Raw genomic sequence first — 16,391 nt, 5'->3', positions numbered from 1 at the left:
GTGACGTCAGACGCAGGGCAGCTCGGCATCCCCCCCCCCCTCCCTCTCCTCCCCCCACCCCTTCCCCCCCCTAAACGCATCCATGATCCAGGCCTGCAATACATTACACTCCCCATGCCTGGGTGTAACGTTTTGCACTGTGTAACATCTCTTTCGTCCACCATCAGAGACACGTCCAACAACAGGACACTTTACACCAGAGTTATCTTTTAATATTTCACTTCCAACACAAACAAAGCTTCCGGTACCATTACGTATCATTAGATGGAGCCGAAGCATTTCATTGAGTAAATGAACAGAAAATGACTTGGCAGCCAGTTTGATAATCGATTCACTGTACTTATGAGCAACTTTGAAACAAAAATGCTGCCAACCTCTGGCATTCAAATTTGCAGCTTGCTTTGGATGCAATGTTTCTTGCACTAAAGTGACTGCTGTCACATCACAACAAGCAATGTGTCATCTTGAGCTCTAGAAAATGTACAGTTTCACGACATTTTATAGACCAACACATTCATCAGTTAATGGGGAAAACCAACTGTGGGTTAATTGCTAATGAAAATAATTGTTAATAGCTGCCCAATGACTTTATTTATTGTACCCAATTGGTGTTTCTGATTAAATGATCGGTGGTGGCGAAACTGCATATTTATAGGCATTTTATCACAGTAATTAACTGCATAACAAACTCATAGAGCTTTCATGCAATTTATAAGCAGCCAACTAAATGGGATTTTTGGTTGCTTGGCAACTCAAGATCCTAAGAATATAGTATTGCCAAAGAAAAGGAAACACCATTGGTTTTGTGTGGTGGTGGTTGGATCCATTCTCTGTCATGCATAAGCTCTGATTATCTGTAAGCAAGCTATTTTTGATCCTGGCAGTCCTCAGGGACGATCGTCATCTCATGATGTACCTCTTACTGTTGGAGGCAGTGGCTTCCTTGATGATAATACCACATGTCACAAGGCACATGATGTTCCCTCTTCTCCAATATCAGGAAATTTCAGATGCATGGGAGATAAATTCAGTCTCTGAGATTAAGATTTACACTGTTCTCCAAAAGCAGGTGTGATAAGCAGCAAATGTAACATCTGGATGATTGGAATCAGAAAAAGCAACCAAATCTGTTTTACCAGAGCATCTGCCTGCTGATGTTTCAATTTGGACCACAGTCCGTATTAATTAGCAGCACACTTTATCAGTCCATTCTTCCGTGCTTCGTTCATTCCAGACGAGCTCCTCTGGCTCCAGTAGCCGTCACGTGACACACCTCCACATCAGCCCCCAGTGTCTGCAGCTCATCCAGCCAGATCTGCTGCTTGTGGGACAGCCGGTCATTGGGCCCCTTCACCTCCACCAGCTAGAACCACATGACAATCAGTGTCACTAGATTAGAAACGATCAGGTGCCACACAGCACCTGAATCAATGCTAAAAGGGAAACATCTAATTCAAAGCAGGCAGGATGGTGTGTGATCAGGTGAACTCACCTTGTAGCTGTTGTTAGAGGTGTTCCACACCACGAGATCAGGCAGACCTCCACGGCAATGCCTGTAGTCTTTTGCCATTCGTGCTATTACTCCACCTAAGAAGGCTCCACCCAGGCATGCAACAAGAGACTGCAAATTTCATTGTATGAATGTGTTAGTGCAATGTTACAGTAACATATGTCGAAATGTATATTCATCATAGTGTTTGGAAACATAATTGCATTTACACATAATGAGAGAAACACCTTATTGAACATCCGATCACAATGAACATGTATTTTTTAAGAATGTCAGTAAATACCTGCGCCTGCTGAAGGGATGAGAAACGTTCCCAGTTGACCAGTGAACACACTTTACCCTCCTGGGAGTTCCAGACATCCTCCAGCATGTTATTCAGCGTTTCCACAGACGCCTCACTGATTAACTCAACGCAAGACGCAATTGCCTCCTTTCTGCTTTCATGGAAACAGTCAGTGTAAAGATCCAGTGGACACGTCTGTGAGGGGAATCACACATAAGTTTAACTTGTATGGGTCTGTTCATTTTCAACAAACAGGCCTCAGAGTTCCTGTGTGGACTCAGCACTGAATGTTAAAGAGAGTGATGAAATTGATGCACTGCAGCCACTTATTTGTGACAGCTGATGTAATATATTTTAAAGTATTTGTTTTGTTTATTGGGTTAAATGTGAGGTTTTTGTTATTTATGTGAAACAGTGTAGAGCTGGGGAGGCCTGACAAATTTCAGAAGAATATTCTGACAATAAAGCTCATTCATTCAACCTTTATTTACACTCGAGAAATCATTGAGGGTGATCCTCATTTACAATGAAGTCGAGTCATTTACAGAGCAAAGGACAAACAAAAATAAAAACACAAGTTAAATTAAAAAAATTAACAAAGAGTTTATTTCACCTGATATGGGTTTCGAAAGACGTCTGGAATTCCCTCCATAAAAATGATGTCCCACAGCAGAAGAGCAAACAACGTTGAGAATGTCGAGCCCTCTCCATGGATCCCTGGTCAGTCAAAAAGAGACCGTATGGTTTTTGTGATCAGTGGATACCCAAATACACGACTATACAGGAGAAGACAAGTTGTTTACCTTGGTCAAAACCTTGTTGCCTGTAATGTGCTAAAGACAGCTCTTCCACTGAGCATATCACAGTGGCTTGAGCACACTCCTCCCCTTCTTCATTTGCTGGTAAAAGAAACCTAGATTTCCCCATGCCGCCCTCATGAGGAAACAGCTGTCCTCGAATGGTCACCTGCAGTCAAAAGTACAAACACGAATGAACAAATATTTCATTTTACAAACATCCGAAAATTAAAGCAAGTAAGCTTTCTACTGTGAAACCCATACACTGACATACTGAGAGAAGCTCACATGTTTGACATCTTGGACTTGGATGGTGGGTAGGTCTTTGAGTTGGAGGTGGTATTTCCTGCAGCTGGAAGACTCTTTCATCCGAACAGCTCTCTGATGGAGGGACAGTTTATGTCCGGTGCGCACCAGAGGATCTGACATCCCGTCCCTGATAGCACAAATAGCCTAAGGGTGATAGGTAAACAACAAAGTCCGACAAACGAATTGTAACAAAGGAAATAAGGAGAATGTTTCTGAGGAGGTGAATGAGAACAGATACTGGTGCTCACTTGCTCAGGTTTTTTCAGGTGCTGGTGACGGTTTAGTGCCAGTCTGTCCCACCACCGCCCGCGGCTGTCAGGACAGTAAACAGTCTGCAATAGTAAGAGTTGCAGCTCCTCTACTGCTTCCTGTAACATAAAAGTAATTCCCATGATGTTTTAAACCGTAACACTTTTCAATAAATAGGACATTTATATTGAAATATGGAATATTAAAACCTCATAGCGACGTAGCCTCTGCAAAATCTCCACCCCTCTGGATAAGATGCGAGTGTAAGCCCATCCTGTAGTGAAGCTGCGCAGGAACACAGGTAGCTCCTCCTGGTAGCTATCCAACAAATGATATTTTTAACAGTAAATAATCACCAGGGACTCCATATTTCTGTTTTAAAGATTCATAGACAGAAACAAATAAAAAGATTTATGGGGTCCTGACCTGAGATCGTGTTTTTTTCTCAGCTCCTGCCAGGTACTTTTGGCAGCAGTGTAAAGCTCCAGGGACTTCTCCCACTGCCCGCCCTGCATTGCTGAGATCACCTCTTGTAGGGTACGCATGGCAGCTTCATATCTGTTGTGATGTATGGTGTCATGAGTGTTTCTTCCTGCTTCAATTTTTTTTTCTAAAAAGTCATTTTAAATGTTTTAGGGGACCCTCACCTGATCAGGTCGTCTCTGTCTTGAAACACCTTGGCAGCACGCTGCACTGTGTAGTCTGGGAAGGCCAGACGTCCTGAGTTTACCAACAGGATGGTGAAAAGCTGGTTCTGTCCTCCAGCCGCCATCTCCTCCTCATCCATGGTGTCCGTCAGAGAGAAGAGCAGAAGGATGCGAGAGAAGACAGCCCGAGGGCCACGACACAGACGCACACAGGAACCTGCGAGCTGCTTTGCCCTTTAAAGGAAGGACAGGGGTCAGATCATGACTGTTATACTAGTCCTGTAAACAAACACAATATAAATGATCATCTCACCGTTTGAGGATGACTGCTCCAATGTTGTTTTGACCAGGGTTCAGAGAGAAGAGAGACCTTTGCCTGCTTAGACGGAAAAGCCTGTCCACTAGCTGTTGTTTTTGAGTCCCTGAACTTCCCAGATGGAAAGTCTTGGCCAGAGCTTTAAGTTCAGGAGCTGGCAGGAGATCCAGAGCCTCCCCCAGGTCTTCAAGGTCGCTCTCTATGAGATGCAAAAACCCAATAGGTGGGCAGTGACAGAGAAAAATACAAAATATACACGTCTGAGTCAATGTTGTGTTTGAGCAGATTGAATTGGGAGTTCAACCCAAACATTTTGTTGTATTTTTTTTTAGCTAAAACTGGAAGAATAGAACCAACAAAAAAACTGAAAAAAACATGAATTTCTTTAACCTCGGAGAATTGAGAAGTTCTAAAATATTACAATGAATTGTTAGAGATCATTTACCTGTCTGTAGAAAACCACTCTGAACCAGCTGCTGGGCAATAGGTCCCAGATCGCTGGATATCTCTTCATAATCCAGTTTATTTACTTGGAGCCACTTCAGTTTCCTCTGAAATAGTCTTACATACAGCTTCTGCCCCATGACTTGGAGAGAGAAAGTACATGTGAACAATTAAGCGCTTATTTTATTGCCATTTATCAAATATAGTTTTATTGCATTACTAAGTATTACTCATTCATACCTGATAGCTTCTCAAATGCATGTACAAGTACCATATCGTCTTGGTTGAACAAAGCCCTGTCGTCCTCATTCTCCAGCACGGCCTGCAGTACAGTCCGGAAGTTACGGAGGTAGTAGGGAAGCCACGGGGGAGGAGAGCTCTGGTCACCGGTGGTGTTTCCAGCAACAGACTCTGGCACTGAATCATTACTGATCACTGCAACACTTGTGTCAAAGGTTTCCTCTGAACTCAAAGGTGGGTCACAAGTAGAAGAAGAAGGTGTCTCAGTTTTATGTTGATCCATGTCAGCTGTCTCAGCTGTACTGTCACAAGACAGCATCTCCTCTGGTTCTGTACTGTTCCCTTCATATTTTGCTTTCTTTTGGAGAGCAGATGCTTTTCCATTTGAAGTTGTTTCCCTTTTTCTTTTTTCTGGTTTGGATGGAAAAGAGTGAAGGTTTTGAGTGACTAAATTGTGGACAGACTCTGATTTAGATGCTTTCTGTTCAAGATGATGACCCTTTTCCAAACATGATGGATCTTCTGCTGCTGCTGGAGTGTTTACGCTGGCGGTTATGACTGTCACATACTTGTTTTTGTCCTCTAAAGTCTGAATCAGAACATTTTCTTTCTGTGAGCTATTGAGTGTCTCAGAAGAAAATATCTCCGTGTTTGGAAAAGTCTGTGTATTTGTATCCTCTGTCTGTTTCTTTTCAGGTACCTTGTGATATTTTCTAGACAACCTTGAGGACAGACTTCCCAGGTCAATTGTCCTGACAACAGTCTTGCTGTTTATCTCCCGTGGTGCCTGCTGAAAGTTACTCTTTTTGAAATAAGGACTTGTTTTGGTCTCTTGGACCTCTTCCTCCACTTTTCGATGCGGCTCCGGGGACTTTGGGAGATTCCTTCTCGGTAACAGCTGGGTGCTTGACACAACACTATTACTTGCTGAGGCGACAATGCTGTCTCCTCTCTCAAAGTTCTGACATTGAAAATCAATGTGCTCATTGATCCGTAATCTGGGTACCAACAGGCCACACAGGGGGCAGGCCACTTTAGGTGGAGGCTGGCTGCTGAAGAACGACGTGATTGGAGCTGTGGTGGTGGCAGCACTGGCAGAAGTCCCAGCTTTAACATCGCTCCTCTTTCTGCTCTTGGACGATGATAAACTTCGCCTGACTTTGTCTTTCTTAGCTCTCTCGGTCATGTTGCAGACGGTGGCGATGTTGCTCGACTAAAAACTACGTTGTTGTTTTGTTTTTTAAAGCTTCTTTTGTTGTTGTTGGATACTCTCAACCGCCGCCGGTGCAGAAATGGTTAATAATGCTATTTAACGCCAGCTACATTTGAACGCTAACTCGGCGGAAAATAAACACTTGAAATGTTCGCTCATTTGCGCTTTTTTTTTTTAGTGCTTTATACGTGCAACAGAATACACACAATAAACAATAAGTCAGTGGTAGAAAACATAACCTGGCATACCGGTGACAGAAGAGCTGTGCACGATGACAACAATCCCGCTTCTCAGACATAACTAGCCGAGTGCAGAACGATTTTTAGGATGCAGAAATCGATCCCAGACACATCGATATGTTATAAATACTAAATGATTTAAACCGAGTTAAGGTAAATAAAAATATATAATTTGAGTCTACAATATTTTACACGTTTTAAATAGAATATAGTTATAATATAATACAAAATATATACTGATCATCCGTTTATATTGTAAATGGCATCCAGGTACACTGTTAAATATTAAAAAAAAATAACTTGACGTAAACTAACCTGACATGCGTCACTTTTTGTGCGTACGTTTGACTGGGCACTTATTCTGGCCCTCGGAGTGTTTTATGTTGGGCAGCAACAGCAGCACACCAGGGCGACCAGTGAGCACATGATGGGGGTGCATTTTCTACACAGGTTCCTGGGCTGCTGTGCGGCTTTTATTCAAAAATCACCATTCCGGAGAGCAATCTGATCTGATCAGCACACGGGCATTTTACAAGGAGGGCCACCCACAGGACCCATGTCGGTAAGTGGCACGCAGAAATATCTAAGTATATGGAGGTGGAAATGTAATAGTGAGGCATGTAGGCCTATTACAGAGCTGGATGTGCTGCTGTGGTAGGGACATCAGCCCCATTAGTTGGATGTCAGCGTGGTGCAGTCTCTATGCTTCAAATCAAGGTCGATGTGATTTGCAGCAGCAGCAGTAGAATAATAGGACGCTTCCAGATGGTAAAAAAAACACACACACACACACAAAAAGCAGAGAGTGTGTATGGAGGGAGTCAACTCCATCACTGCGACCTATTTGCGCAGGAAAACCATATATCAGATTATTTTATCGAGATTTAGGCAGAGATGGGAATGCGGCGTCCACATGTGGGGGAGACCGGAGCCACCACAACAGCCACCCCTGCAGCTGCGGCAAAAGTTCGGCGTAATAGGTTTAAAAAATACCACCAAAAATACGCCAGGGGCAGGGTAATTGGAAGAAAACGACCATACTGAATCTCAGTTCAAGACTATAATGACCCCCATTGTTTTAATTGCCAGTTCAGCACCATGGAGAGGTCATGATTAGGTCTGTGAGATGGCATTACAGGTTTTTGTATTGATGATGCCATAATCTCAGTTGCATTATGATCTGATTTTATTGTGTACAGTGTTGAACAGCGTGAGCCCTCATAGCACAGTGAACTGTTTTCACCCACAAGCTCGGATGCTTCATGTTTAGGTGAGGGTGTTGATGATGACACGTTTAGACTGGGCGTGTAGCAAACCGCTGCTCAGCATGCCAGCTCCAGTACATTCAGTATGTTGGAGCCTTTATTAGTAGACTGAGAGCACCAGTATCACACTCAGGTATTTCTCTTAAAATCATTGCAAAGATGAAATGGGATTCATAAGGTCTTAAATTAATAGGATTTTTATGTTGTATTGATGCATTCTCTCTATAATATCATTTGTCATATCCTTTGCTGGTGTAAAATGCTGCTGTTGTTGTTTGTTAGTAGTGTAACTATAGGGCTTCAATCAACTGTTATTTTCAAGATCAGTCGGTCTGCAAATTATTGATCAATTGTTTGGTCGATGGAATATCAGGACATAGTAATCAAGAAAAATGCCCATCCCATCTTCCCTGAGCTCAAGGTGATGATTTAAAACTGCTAGCTTGGTCATAGAAAACAAAGAAAACCAGCAAATATTCACGTTTGAGAGTCTGGAGCCAGTCAATTTTTTACTAATAACTGCAATTTATGTGTATTATATTTGTTACGTATTACTTCTCTATCAGCTCAGCTCTGTAGTACTGTATGACTTACTCTGATTTACAGTAACAATCTTTTTTTTTTTTAATTATTGTTGTTTGACTCTTTAAAATACTGAAACATGATAAGAGAGAAGTGTGCAAACAAATTAGTATTTTTATTAAACTGTTGTGTTACCTGTTTATTTGTCATTTCATGGGATGTTGTGTTGTACCTTAGTCCAGGGCAAACATCCATTCAGAGGTTATATTCAGGTGTCAAAAGAGTGATGTACTATTCCTGCTTCCTCAAAGGACATAAGTCATGGGTCATAAATATGACACAAACCACATTTTTAAAATTTTACAGGGATTAGTTTGTAAGGGTATAGTTTAAGTATAAAAACTAACAATGATTTTACAGAAAAGACATTATATGCAACCGGCCTGACTGAGTTAACGTGGCTTTAATGCTGGTTTCCTGCTCTGGACATCATGGCAAAATTAGAGCAGACACAACCAAGCAAGATGACAGATAACAAACAACATCACCAGTCCTCAGAGACAAAAGGACTGAGATGGTGCATGTCAATGTAACACTGTGTTAGATGGATGTATAGTATCATAACTAATAGGGGCTTCTGTTTGTTCTTAGAGCATGGATTGATTCTGTTTGTGTTTAAAGTGTGACACAGAGATTTTCAAGTAAGAAATATTTCCCCAAATGTTATTTAAATCTGGTACTGATGAAAATAATTGAGAGATGCTCTGGAAAAAAAAAACATGAACAGGGAAAAATGTTTTGTAGCTAAAACAGAATCTTATTGGATAAATAATTTCTCTATTAATAGAAGCGAAGAGGCACAACATTGTTAAACAAATTCTTTGTTTAATTATGTTTTATGACATTATGAGAGTTTGTTTAGAGTATGAATGATGATGTTTTATTGATGATATCAAGTAAAAGTGTCATGTAATGCAAGTATTTAAAACAAATTCTAAATGTGTTAATGTTAATGTTTACAGGGTTTAGGGTAGTGGGCTAAGGAGCCAGTGATGGCTCATGGAGAGAAGCAAAGAACCATTTCTAAAATATTGTCTCCCAGCCCTTCACCGTGCTCCGGTCCAAGATTTACGAAACAGAGCAAAGAAGAGCAGCGAGGTTTGGTGAGGGAGGGGACTGAGCAACCACCTTGTACCTTGAAGGATGACAACAATGACCAGCTGACTTCTCCTGTTTCTGCAAACCACTATTACATGAGTTGTGACCCTAGTCCAGAGGACATGGAGGACACCTGCTCTGAGTACGACAACGTGGGCTCTGATGTCGAGCAGGACTATGACGAGGTGCTGCATTTGAACCGAGAGGGCATCGTGGACATGAGGTACTACAAACAGTATTGTCCTGAGGAGGGCGGCTATACAAAGCATGCAGTAGGTGATGATATTAATGAGAACACCGGTGCCGCTGACCAGATCACTCCTAGATCTCGACACAGCACAGAAGTAAGTGAGGGATCACAATCAGACACTAAGCCGTATAAGATGGGCCATCGCTTTAGGTCACATTGTGCTCCGATTGCCGGGGATGAAGCAGAGGGGGGAGTGAAAAAAGGCCTGGAGGACAGGTTCTTCTTCAGTGATGGAGATGAGATAGAAGAGGTGCTGGATGGGGCCAAATTTATAGAGGATTTAGAAGAGACAGAGAGTAGTGTTCAAAAGCAGACGAGCCCTTATCAGGACAATGAGAATGAAAGAATTAGAAAGGGAAGTGATGAAAGGGAAAGAGAAGATGACACTCGAGTTGCAAGAAACCACAATATCCCAGGATCCAGTAAGAAGTGTGAGTCATCTCAAATGGGTTCAAAGGAGAAGGAGAGGCTGGCTAAAGGACGGGGAAGAAGGGGTACAGGAGAGGACATGGAGCATATCGCTTCTGGGATTAAAGGATGTGTGACCAATAGCACTGAGCCGCGTCCAAAGACTTTGACCAGGGACTGCAAAAAGGCCGCTGTCAGGACCAGAGCTAGGTCTGGTTCTTGTAAGCAACATCCTCCTCCACCACCTCGTCATTCCCATCCTCAGTCACCTGCCGACACCCAGAAGGCCCAGCCTCAGAGAGCGACTCCTCCTGTTTCCAGACCAAGTCCCTCCACAGCTAACAGCCAGGACAGCGAACCTAGGGTTATCAAACCTTCCCTGCCTCCTAATCACTCGCCAGAACAACAGAGGGAAGCTGTTGAGGAGAGACAGAGACGGCCAGAGAAACCCCAGCAGGTAACCAATGTAAACTGGGTCGGTCTTTGTCAGATCTCATGCCCTGTGGTTTGTTATTATTAACTTTTGTACCTAATTTACCACCACTGTACCCCAGACTGGATTAAATGTGATTTTAAAATGATGCTATTACGAGAAATAGTCTTTGTTATCTTTCCCCTAAAGAATCATCTAAATAGGACAACAAGAAACATGTTAAACAACACTTGCCCCAATTAAAACAGATGTTTGTGTACAGCAGGGTGAGACGCCAAGCCCAGCCGTGATGCCTGAAGATGTGCCAGAGCAGCCGAGGAGGCCTCAGAGTCAAGAGCTCATCCCCGCAGAGGAGAGCAACACTCCCAAGGTGAAAAATTGTTTCACCACAAAATGTATCGAAGATGAGATTTGACAGCTTTTAATTTTGTACGATGTAGTTCTTCCTAATTATGCATGTTAAAATTCAAACATATTCCTTTGTAGCTTTTGTACGTAAAAATATTTGTCCTTGAGGTCTAACTTATTACATATTTTCAAAGAAAACGCAGGAAGCTGCTTCTTTTCCCAGCTTTGAAGATGGTAAATATTTTAGAATACTCTTACATTTGATAGTTTTTATATATCAATGCAACAAATTAAGTGTTTTGTTTGAATAGTCCCAGGTCCCTGTGAGCCAGAAGATCTCATTGATGGGATCATCTTTGCTGCTAACTACCTTGGCTGCACTCAGGTGTTGTCTGATAAAAATCCATCCAAGTCTGTCCGTATGTCCCAGGCCCATGAAGCCGTCAGTCGGATCAAGGTAATCTGCCTTCAGGGCGACAGACGTTAACATCTATTGATTTGGTTTATAAATATTTAAATCAACTAATGATTTCTGCTTTCGTCAGCCTGTCTCAAAAGGTTGGGGACAAATTTAAATAAAGTTTGGGGAACAAATTGGTCTTCAGGTTCAGGAGAATTGATTTGATTTTGTTGATAGTCTCAGTCTGGCATTAGACAAGTTTCATTTGAATCTTTAGCTACCACACCATCAGATACTTTATTTCATTTAATATCTGATGTGTTTAAAAAAAACAACTGATGTATTTCAAAGATATTCGTTCAGTATTGGCACAGTTTTGTACTCTGAAAGTGCCTTTTCCTTTTCACTTCAATAAATTAATGGGATTTATAAGTGTGTGTGTGTGTGTGTGTGTGTGTGTGTGTGTGTGTGTGTGTGTGTGTGTGTGTGTGTGTGTGTGTGTGTGTGTGTGTGTGTGTGTGTGTGTGTGTGTGTGTGTGTGTGTGTGTGTGTGTGTGTGTGTGTGTGTGTGTGTGTGTTGCTGCTGTTGTTGAGAGGTTATCCTTGCAGTAAATCCATTTATTTACCACACAGTGGAGCTGTTGCATTCCTTCTTTCTTTTTTTTTGCTCACCTCCCCCCATGTCAGTGTTTTGATAGTAGACTGTGGCATCAAACAAAAGCACCAAAATGTAAAATGTTTGATTGAAATAATATTTATTTCAAAGAGCCAAGATGAAGACTCTCAAATGGTGACAGAAGTGGACCTGTTTATCTCCACTAAAGCTGTCAAAGTGCTGAATGCTGACACACAGGTTAGAAACTCAGCCTCCCTTCTGTGTTTGATCACTTTGGTGAATTTATTTTCAGACATAATGATTGTCATTATTCTTGCTTTCGGTAGGAGACAATGATGGACAGTGCCTTGCGGACCATCTCTTATATCGCCGACATTGGCAGCATTGTGGTTCTGATGGCTCGGAGGCGTATGTCTCAGTCCTCATCAGAGGATTTCTCAGAATCTCCCGACTCTCCCAGCGAAGGGAAGAGTCAATACAGGATGATCTGCTATGTGTTTGAGTCAGAGGATGTAAGTGCTGCTGCTTAACTAACTCTCCATACATTTTTGCTTTATAATGTAGTTCTGTTTTAGATTTTTATTCTGTGTTAAACCGCTGTGATCTTTCCCACTTCCTTGTTGTTGTCAACTGGAATAGCCTTTCTGCTGAGTAGGTTTCCCCAAACACTCCTTCCCACAGGCACAGCTAATTGCACAGTCCATTGGTCAGGCTTTTAGTGTGGCCTACAGAGAATTCCTGCGAGCCAATGGCATCAACCCTACCGACTTGAGCCAGAAACAATACAGTGACATCATCAACTCCCAGGAAATGTACCACGATGACCTCGTCCATTTCTCAAACTCAGACAACTGTAAAGAGGTGGGACATTTTTTATTGGTAAATTGTGGATGATGACTGATGGATTTACCTGGTGTGGAAAATCTGAAACAAAGATTCACAAAAGAGAAGTTGTCAGTTTTGTTTTTCATTATACTAGCAAGAGAGATCAAAATGTCCCAGTCAAACAGATTGGACTCTCGGACCCTATTTTCCACCCACCCCTGTATCAGTTCCCTTGGCAAGGCAAGCAACAAGGCTAACACTAATCGCAAAGGTGCTCTAAATTTGAAAGCGTGGATGTTTCACACAAATCGTCTAAAAATCTATGAGGACGGCCTTGTTGTTGTTGCACAGCACATTTTACAGCAGACATGAGAATATTATAATTTTTCATTACACTCCCCCGTTTTAGCATTTTATTCTAACAAAACAAAAAAATCTTTAATATGCAGTATAAAGTTATATGGTAAAAGTGTCTGGTAAATATTAAACCTTATGATTTTTTTTTTTTTTTTAATAATATACCTTAACAGAAATATTTGGACCAGAATCTCAAAAATATTCTACACCTCAATTTGTGAAATTCAAACTGTGCTTGAAAAAGCTTCAGGAAATGCATTTTTTTTTCCTGTGTTGCAGCTGTACGTGGAGAAGCAGAAGGGGGAGAGCCTCGGAGTGGTTATAGTGGAGTCTGGCTGGGGCTCCATTCTGCCCACCGTCATCATGGCCAGTATGCTGAACAGCGGCCCTGCAGCTCGCTCTGGGAAGCTCAGTGTGGGGGACCAGATTATGTCCATTAACGACACCAGTCTGGTGGGGCTTCCACTTGCCACCTGTCAAGGCATCATCAAGGTGTGGAGCTTATTTAAGCACCTCCAGTTTACATTTGTACACACAGTTCAATTAGATGAGGAGATACTTGAATCAGAGAATGACACAGTGGCTTACCTCCCAACAATAAATCTTTATCTCTTTTTGAGTTTTTGGCCCCACTGCAAAAACATGTTGGTCAGCAGCACAGGTGACTCTGAAAGAATGAATTTGACTGTCGATGCAAAAACTGTTGGTGGACTGGTGATTTGTTCTGGTTATCCCTTTGCTTTCTGCTTATTGCATAGTGAGATGGTCTTCCGCCTTTGTTAGGCATCAGACGGATGAAGTGGATAGACAAAACAGATGAATTAAGATGAAACTCTAACATCCCAGGGTTTTTCTCGGGTTTCTGGACGGTTTAGTTACTGTGGTAGCGGGGTGAGGGTAGTGGACATTTGTTTGACTAAAAGCTATGCATTTTCATGTAATTTTGGACTATCATTATTACATTATTTATTAAAAAATTCCCTGTCTGCCATAAAAATAATCTAATAATTACCAAACATTGGTAAAGCAAAGCTAATAGTGAAGCTACAGTGGCTTGTATGTAAAACATGTTGGGTGCTGCACCGAAGTGTTATAATTGTAGGGGAAACCTTGACACCCTAAGTGATTTATTCCATGCACACAATTATTCAATAACACACTGAATCATCAATATTCTTTAGTTCATCTCTCCAAATTGTTTGGCCTCTGCAGCTGATCTGCAGCCCTCAGCCCGTTGGTTCCTCCTAAAAATTTAACTCAATTTTGTTCTCAAATCAGCAACAAGTATCCAGCAAGATGATGTATGTTGGGTTTGTAAATGTTTTTTTGGACATCATGGAAGAGTCTTTTCAGGGGATTTATTGTCAATAAGACTATATTTGCTGCAACATGAATGTGTTTTTGGACTTTGTTCCAGGGTCTGAAGAATCAGGTGAAGGTAAAGCTGAGTATTGTGAGCTGTCCTCCTGTCACCACTGTCCTCATCAAGAGACCTGATCTCAAGTTCCAGCTCGGCTTCAGCGTTCAGAATGGCATTGTGAGTAGCTAGCGTGACACTAAACTTTAGGTTGAGGCTCAAAATGAAAGGTTGACAACCTCTGAAGAGCCCCACTGTTGTGGGTGCTGCCGTTTACCATGCAGTTACATACAGAGTGTGTTCTTGGCTTCCTCAGATCTGCAGCCTGATGCGAGGTGGTATCGCTGAGCGAGGCGGCGTACGTGTTGGACACAGAATCATTGAAATAAATGGTCAGAGTGTTGTTGCCATGGCACATGAGAAGATTGTTCAAACCCTGTCTGTCTCAGTGGGTGAGGTAAGAACTCCACATGACACAAGATGGCAATTTCCCCTGATAACTTCACCACACAAACTCTGTGCCATGCAGGAATAGAAACAGGTTAGATAAGAAGTAATGCAGCAGAGGATGTCTGTTTGGAAAAGCTCCCAGAAATTAAGCAACCTGCAATTCCAGTTAAAGGAAACTGTAAACTTTGGGGAACGAATTGATTTCATTCCAGATAATAATCCTTATCTGTACAAATACGGAAACTGCGTTCTTTATATGTCGAGTTCCACATTATTGAAAATTCGCGTTTGTCCTTCCTTGTCGAGAATCATAAAAAAGAATGATTGCACGATCATTTCAAAGTTCAGCACAATAACACCGATGAAGATAGATAGATGCTTTGTTACTCCCAAAAGAGGATTTATTTTTTTTATTTTCACTGCAGCCACATTTATAGATAAAGGGCAATACAAATAACAATAAAAAGTAGGGGTAGTAAAACAATTATAGATATAAAATGTTTTAAAATACACAATATATACAATAAAAAAATTTAATAATATTAAATTGAATTAAACTAAACTAAAACCACCACATAAAAAACCCCACCTAAGTTCACAGAGTTCTTTCATCTCTGCCAGATCAACATGAAGACGATGCCTGCTGTGATGTTCAGACTGCTGACGGGACAGGAGACGCCAATCTACATCTAGAGACCCTGCATGGATCAGTCCACTGTAGCTCTGCATGTCTGGCTGTGTGAAGAGGATAGACAGGTGGCTCAGTGGGATGGGAAGAATTTATTTTTCTATCATTTTATTTTGGGCCTCTTGTTTCGATGCTGTAAAGAACATCCAGTTCTCATTTTCAGGTTTTATCTTGAATTACATTGTCATAATGGCCTTACAATGTGAATACTCTGTCTGTAGTACTGTACGTGAGTTTATGGTGTCGAAGAGAAGTAGCTTTATGGTCATGATTATTTTCTTATGAAGAGATAAATTAGTACATTTATTTTTTATTTAGTCATTTTTATAATGTGTATGGAGTTAAAAATTGTTCTTCTACTGTAAATACTTTGGATTACTCAAGGACTTGGTTGGGAACACCATCATACTCCTACAGTATATGCATGTGGTTATGAAAAATTACTGACCAGGGATTCACTCTCAATCTGACATGATAATCTATTACAGTAAGTATTAAAAGAAGTTAGTAATATGCTGTACAAAGGCACTGAACTCTGTGTATTATGGTGACGCTGAAGGCCAAAGACACACCTACTCTTCAAAGACATACAGTATTGGTTATCATTACCTTTACCAGAGCGTACAAGAATGTATCAAAATAGACATTACTGGATGAATGTAATGTTAAAACACACGGAAAATACAATTTCACTGCTTAATACTTGTTTGGTTTCATTTTATTAAAATTTTATGGCAGAAAAAGATACTTAACATTGGAGACACAAAATACATTAGGCTGGATTAGAGAATGATCAGTTGTGCTTATGCAATCAGTTTTGTTTTCATTCTTGTCCTCGTGTTTTCACATTTATTTGGATCTCAGAAGTTGTGAAAGTAGTTCAACTTCTGAAACTGTTGTTACCATAACCATCTGCTTGTGATGAAAGAAATCCTGATGAGGCTGTCCAACATAAACATTACCAGTTTTAATGTATTTTGTCTCACATTTCCTTTCAAATGCAATTGAACACTGACAGACCTAACATTCACATCGATCAGTGTCTTGTATATACACACCATATAGAT

The 16,391-nt window shown here is 41.3% G+C and overlaps 2 protein-coding genes across 3 annotated transcripts; one reads left to right on the top strand and one right to left on the bottom strand.

The window, feature by feature from the left end:
- Window positions 1-200: 200 nt before the first annotated feature.
- On the bottom strand, window positions 201-6,292 carry fan1 (FANCD2 and FANCI associated nuclease 1). Its single transcript, XM_069708179.1, has 13 exons — window positions 4,796-6,292; window positions 4,557-4,697; window positions 4,109-4,310; window positions 3,796-4,029; window positions 3,575-3,706; window positions 3,358-3,466; window positions 3,148-3,267; window positions 2,879-3,043; window positions 2,597-2,759; window positions 2,407-2,510; window positions 1,794-1,988; window positions 1,493-1,621; window positions 201-1,363 (listed from the first exon to the last, which is right to left on the bottom strand). Exons 1-13 carry the CDS (start codon window positions 5,979-5,981, stop codon window positions 1,226-1,228), a joined length of 3,018 nt encoding a protein of 1,005 aa, XP_069564280.1. The 5' UTR covers window positions 5,982-6,292; the 3' UTR covers window positions 201-1,225.
- Window positions 6,293-6,599: 307 nt separating this feature from the next.
- apba2a (amyloid beta (A4) precursor protein-binding, family A, member 2a) lies at window positions 6,600-16,299 on the top strand. 2 transcript variants are annotated; one of them, XM_069708176.1, is made up of 12 exons: window positions 6,600-6,809; window positions 9,057-10,307; window positions 10,549-10,653; window positions 10,826-10,865; window positions 10,943-11,088; window positions 11,798-11,884; window positions 11,974-12,159; window positions 12,329-12,508; window positions 13,109-13,321; window positions 14,247-14,366; window positions 14,503-14,643; window positions 15,258-16,299. In XM_069708176.1, exons 2-12 carry the CDS (start codon window positions 9,087-9,089, stop codon window positions 15,327-15,329), a joined length of 2,511 nt encoding a protein of 836 aa, XP_069564277.1. In that variant the 5' UTR covers window positions 6,600-6,809; window positions 9,057-9,086; the 3' UTR covers window positions 15,330-16,299. The 2 variants fall into 2 exon arrangements, with proteins under 2 accessions (XP_069564277.1, XP_069564276.1); XM_069708175.1 differs by having other exon boundaries at window positions 10,546-10,653.
- The last annotated feature ends 92 nt before the right edge of the window (window positions 16,300-16,391 follow it).

The sequence above is a fragment of the Brachyistius frenatus genome, unplaced genomic scaffold, assembly GCF_029030835.1.
Source record: "Brachyistius frenatus isolate BFR_SWC_R1_liver_20210118 unplaced genomic scaffold, ASM2903083v1 Contig_74, whole genome shotgun sequence".
In the NCBI taxonomy this organism is placed as follows: domain Eukaryota; kingdom Metazoa; phylum Chordata; class Actinopteri; family Embiotocidae; genus Brachyistius; species Brachyistius frenatus.
Note: the sequence above shows the minus strand (reverse complement) of the source record. Positions and strands in the feature narration are given on the sequence as shown.

Bases quoted from the DNA above. Each gene is read 5' to 3' on its own strand.
- fan1 (XM_069708179.1), bottom strand. From the start codon at position 5,981: ATGACCGAGAGAGCTAAGAAAGACAAAGTCAGGCGAAGTTTATCATCG. The intron at 1,989-2,406 runs GTGAAATAAACT...TTCCCCTCACAG, and splicing joins TCTTTCGAAACCCATATCAG to ACGTGTCCACTGGATCTTTA. The intron at 1,622-1,793 runs GTATTTACTGAC...TGAAATTTGCAG, and splicing joins CATCCCTTCAGCAGGCGCAG to TCTCTTGTTGCATGCCTGGG.
- apba2a (XM_069708175.1), top strand. From the start codon at position 9,087: ATGGCTCATGGAGAGAAGCAAAGAACCATTTCTAAAATATTGTCTCCC. The intron at 11,089-11,797 runs GTAATCTGCCTT...TTTATTTCAAAG, and splicing joins AAGCCGTCAGTCGGATCAAG to AGCCAAGATGAAGACTCTCA. The intron at 12,509-13,108 runs GTGGGACATTTT...CCTGTGTTGCAG, and splicing joins ACTCAGACAACTGTAAAGAG to CTGTACGTGGAGAAGCAGAA.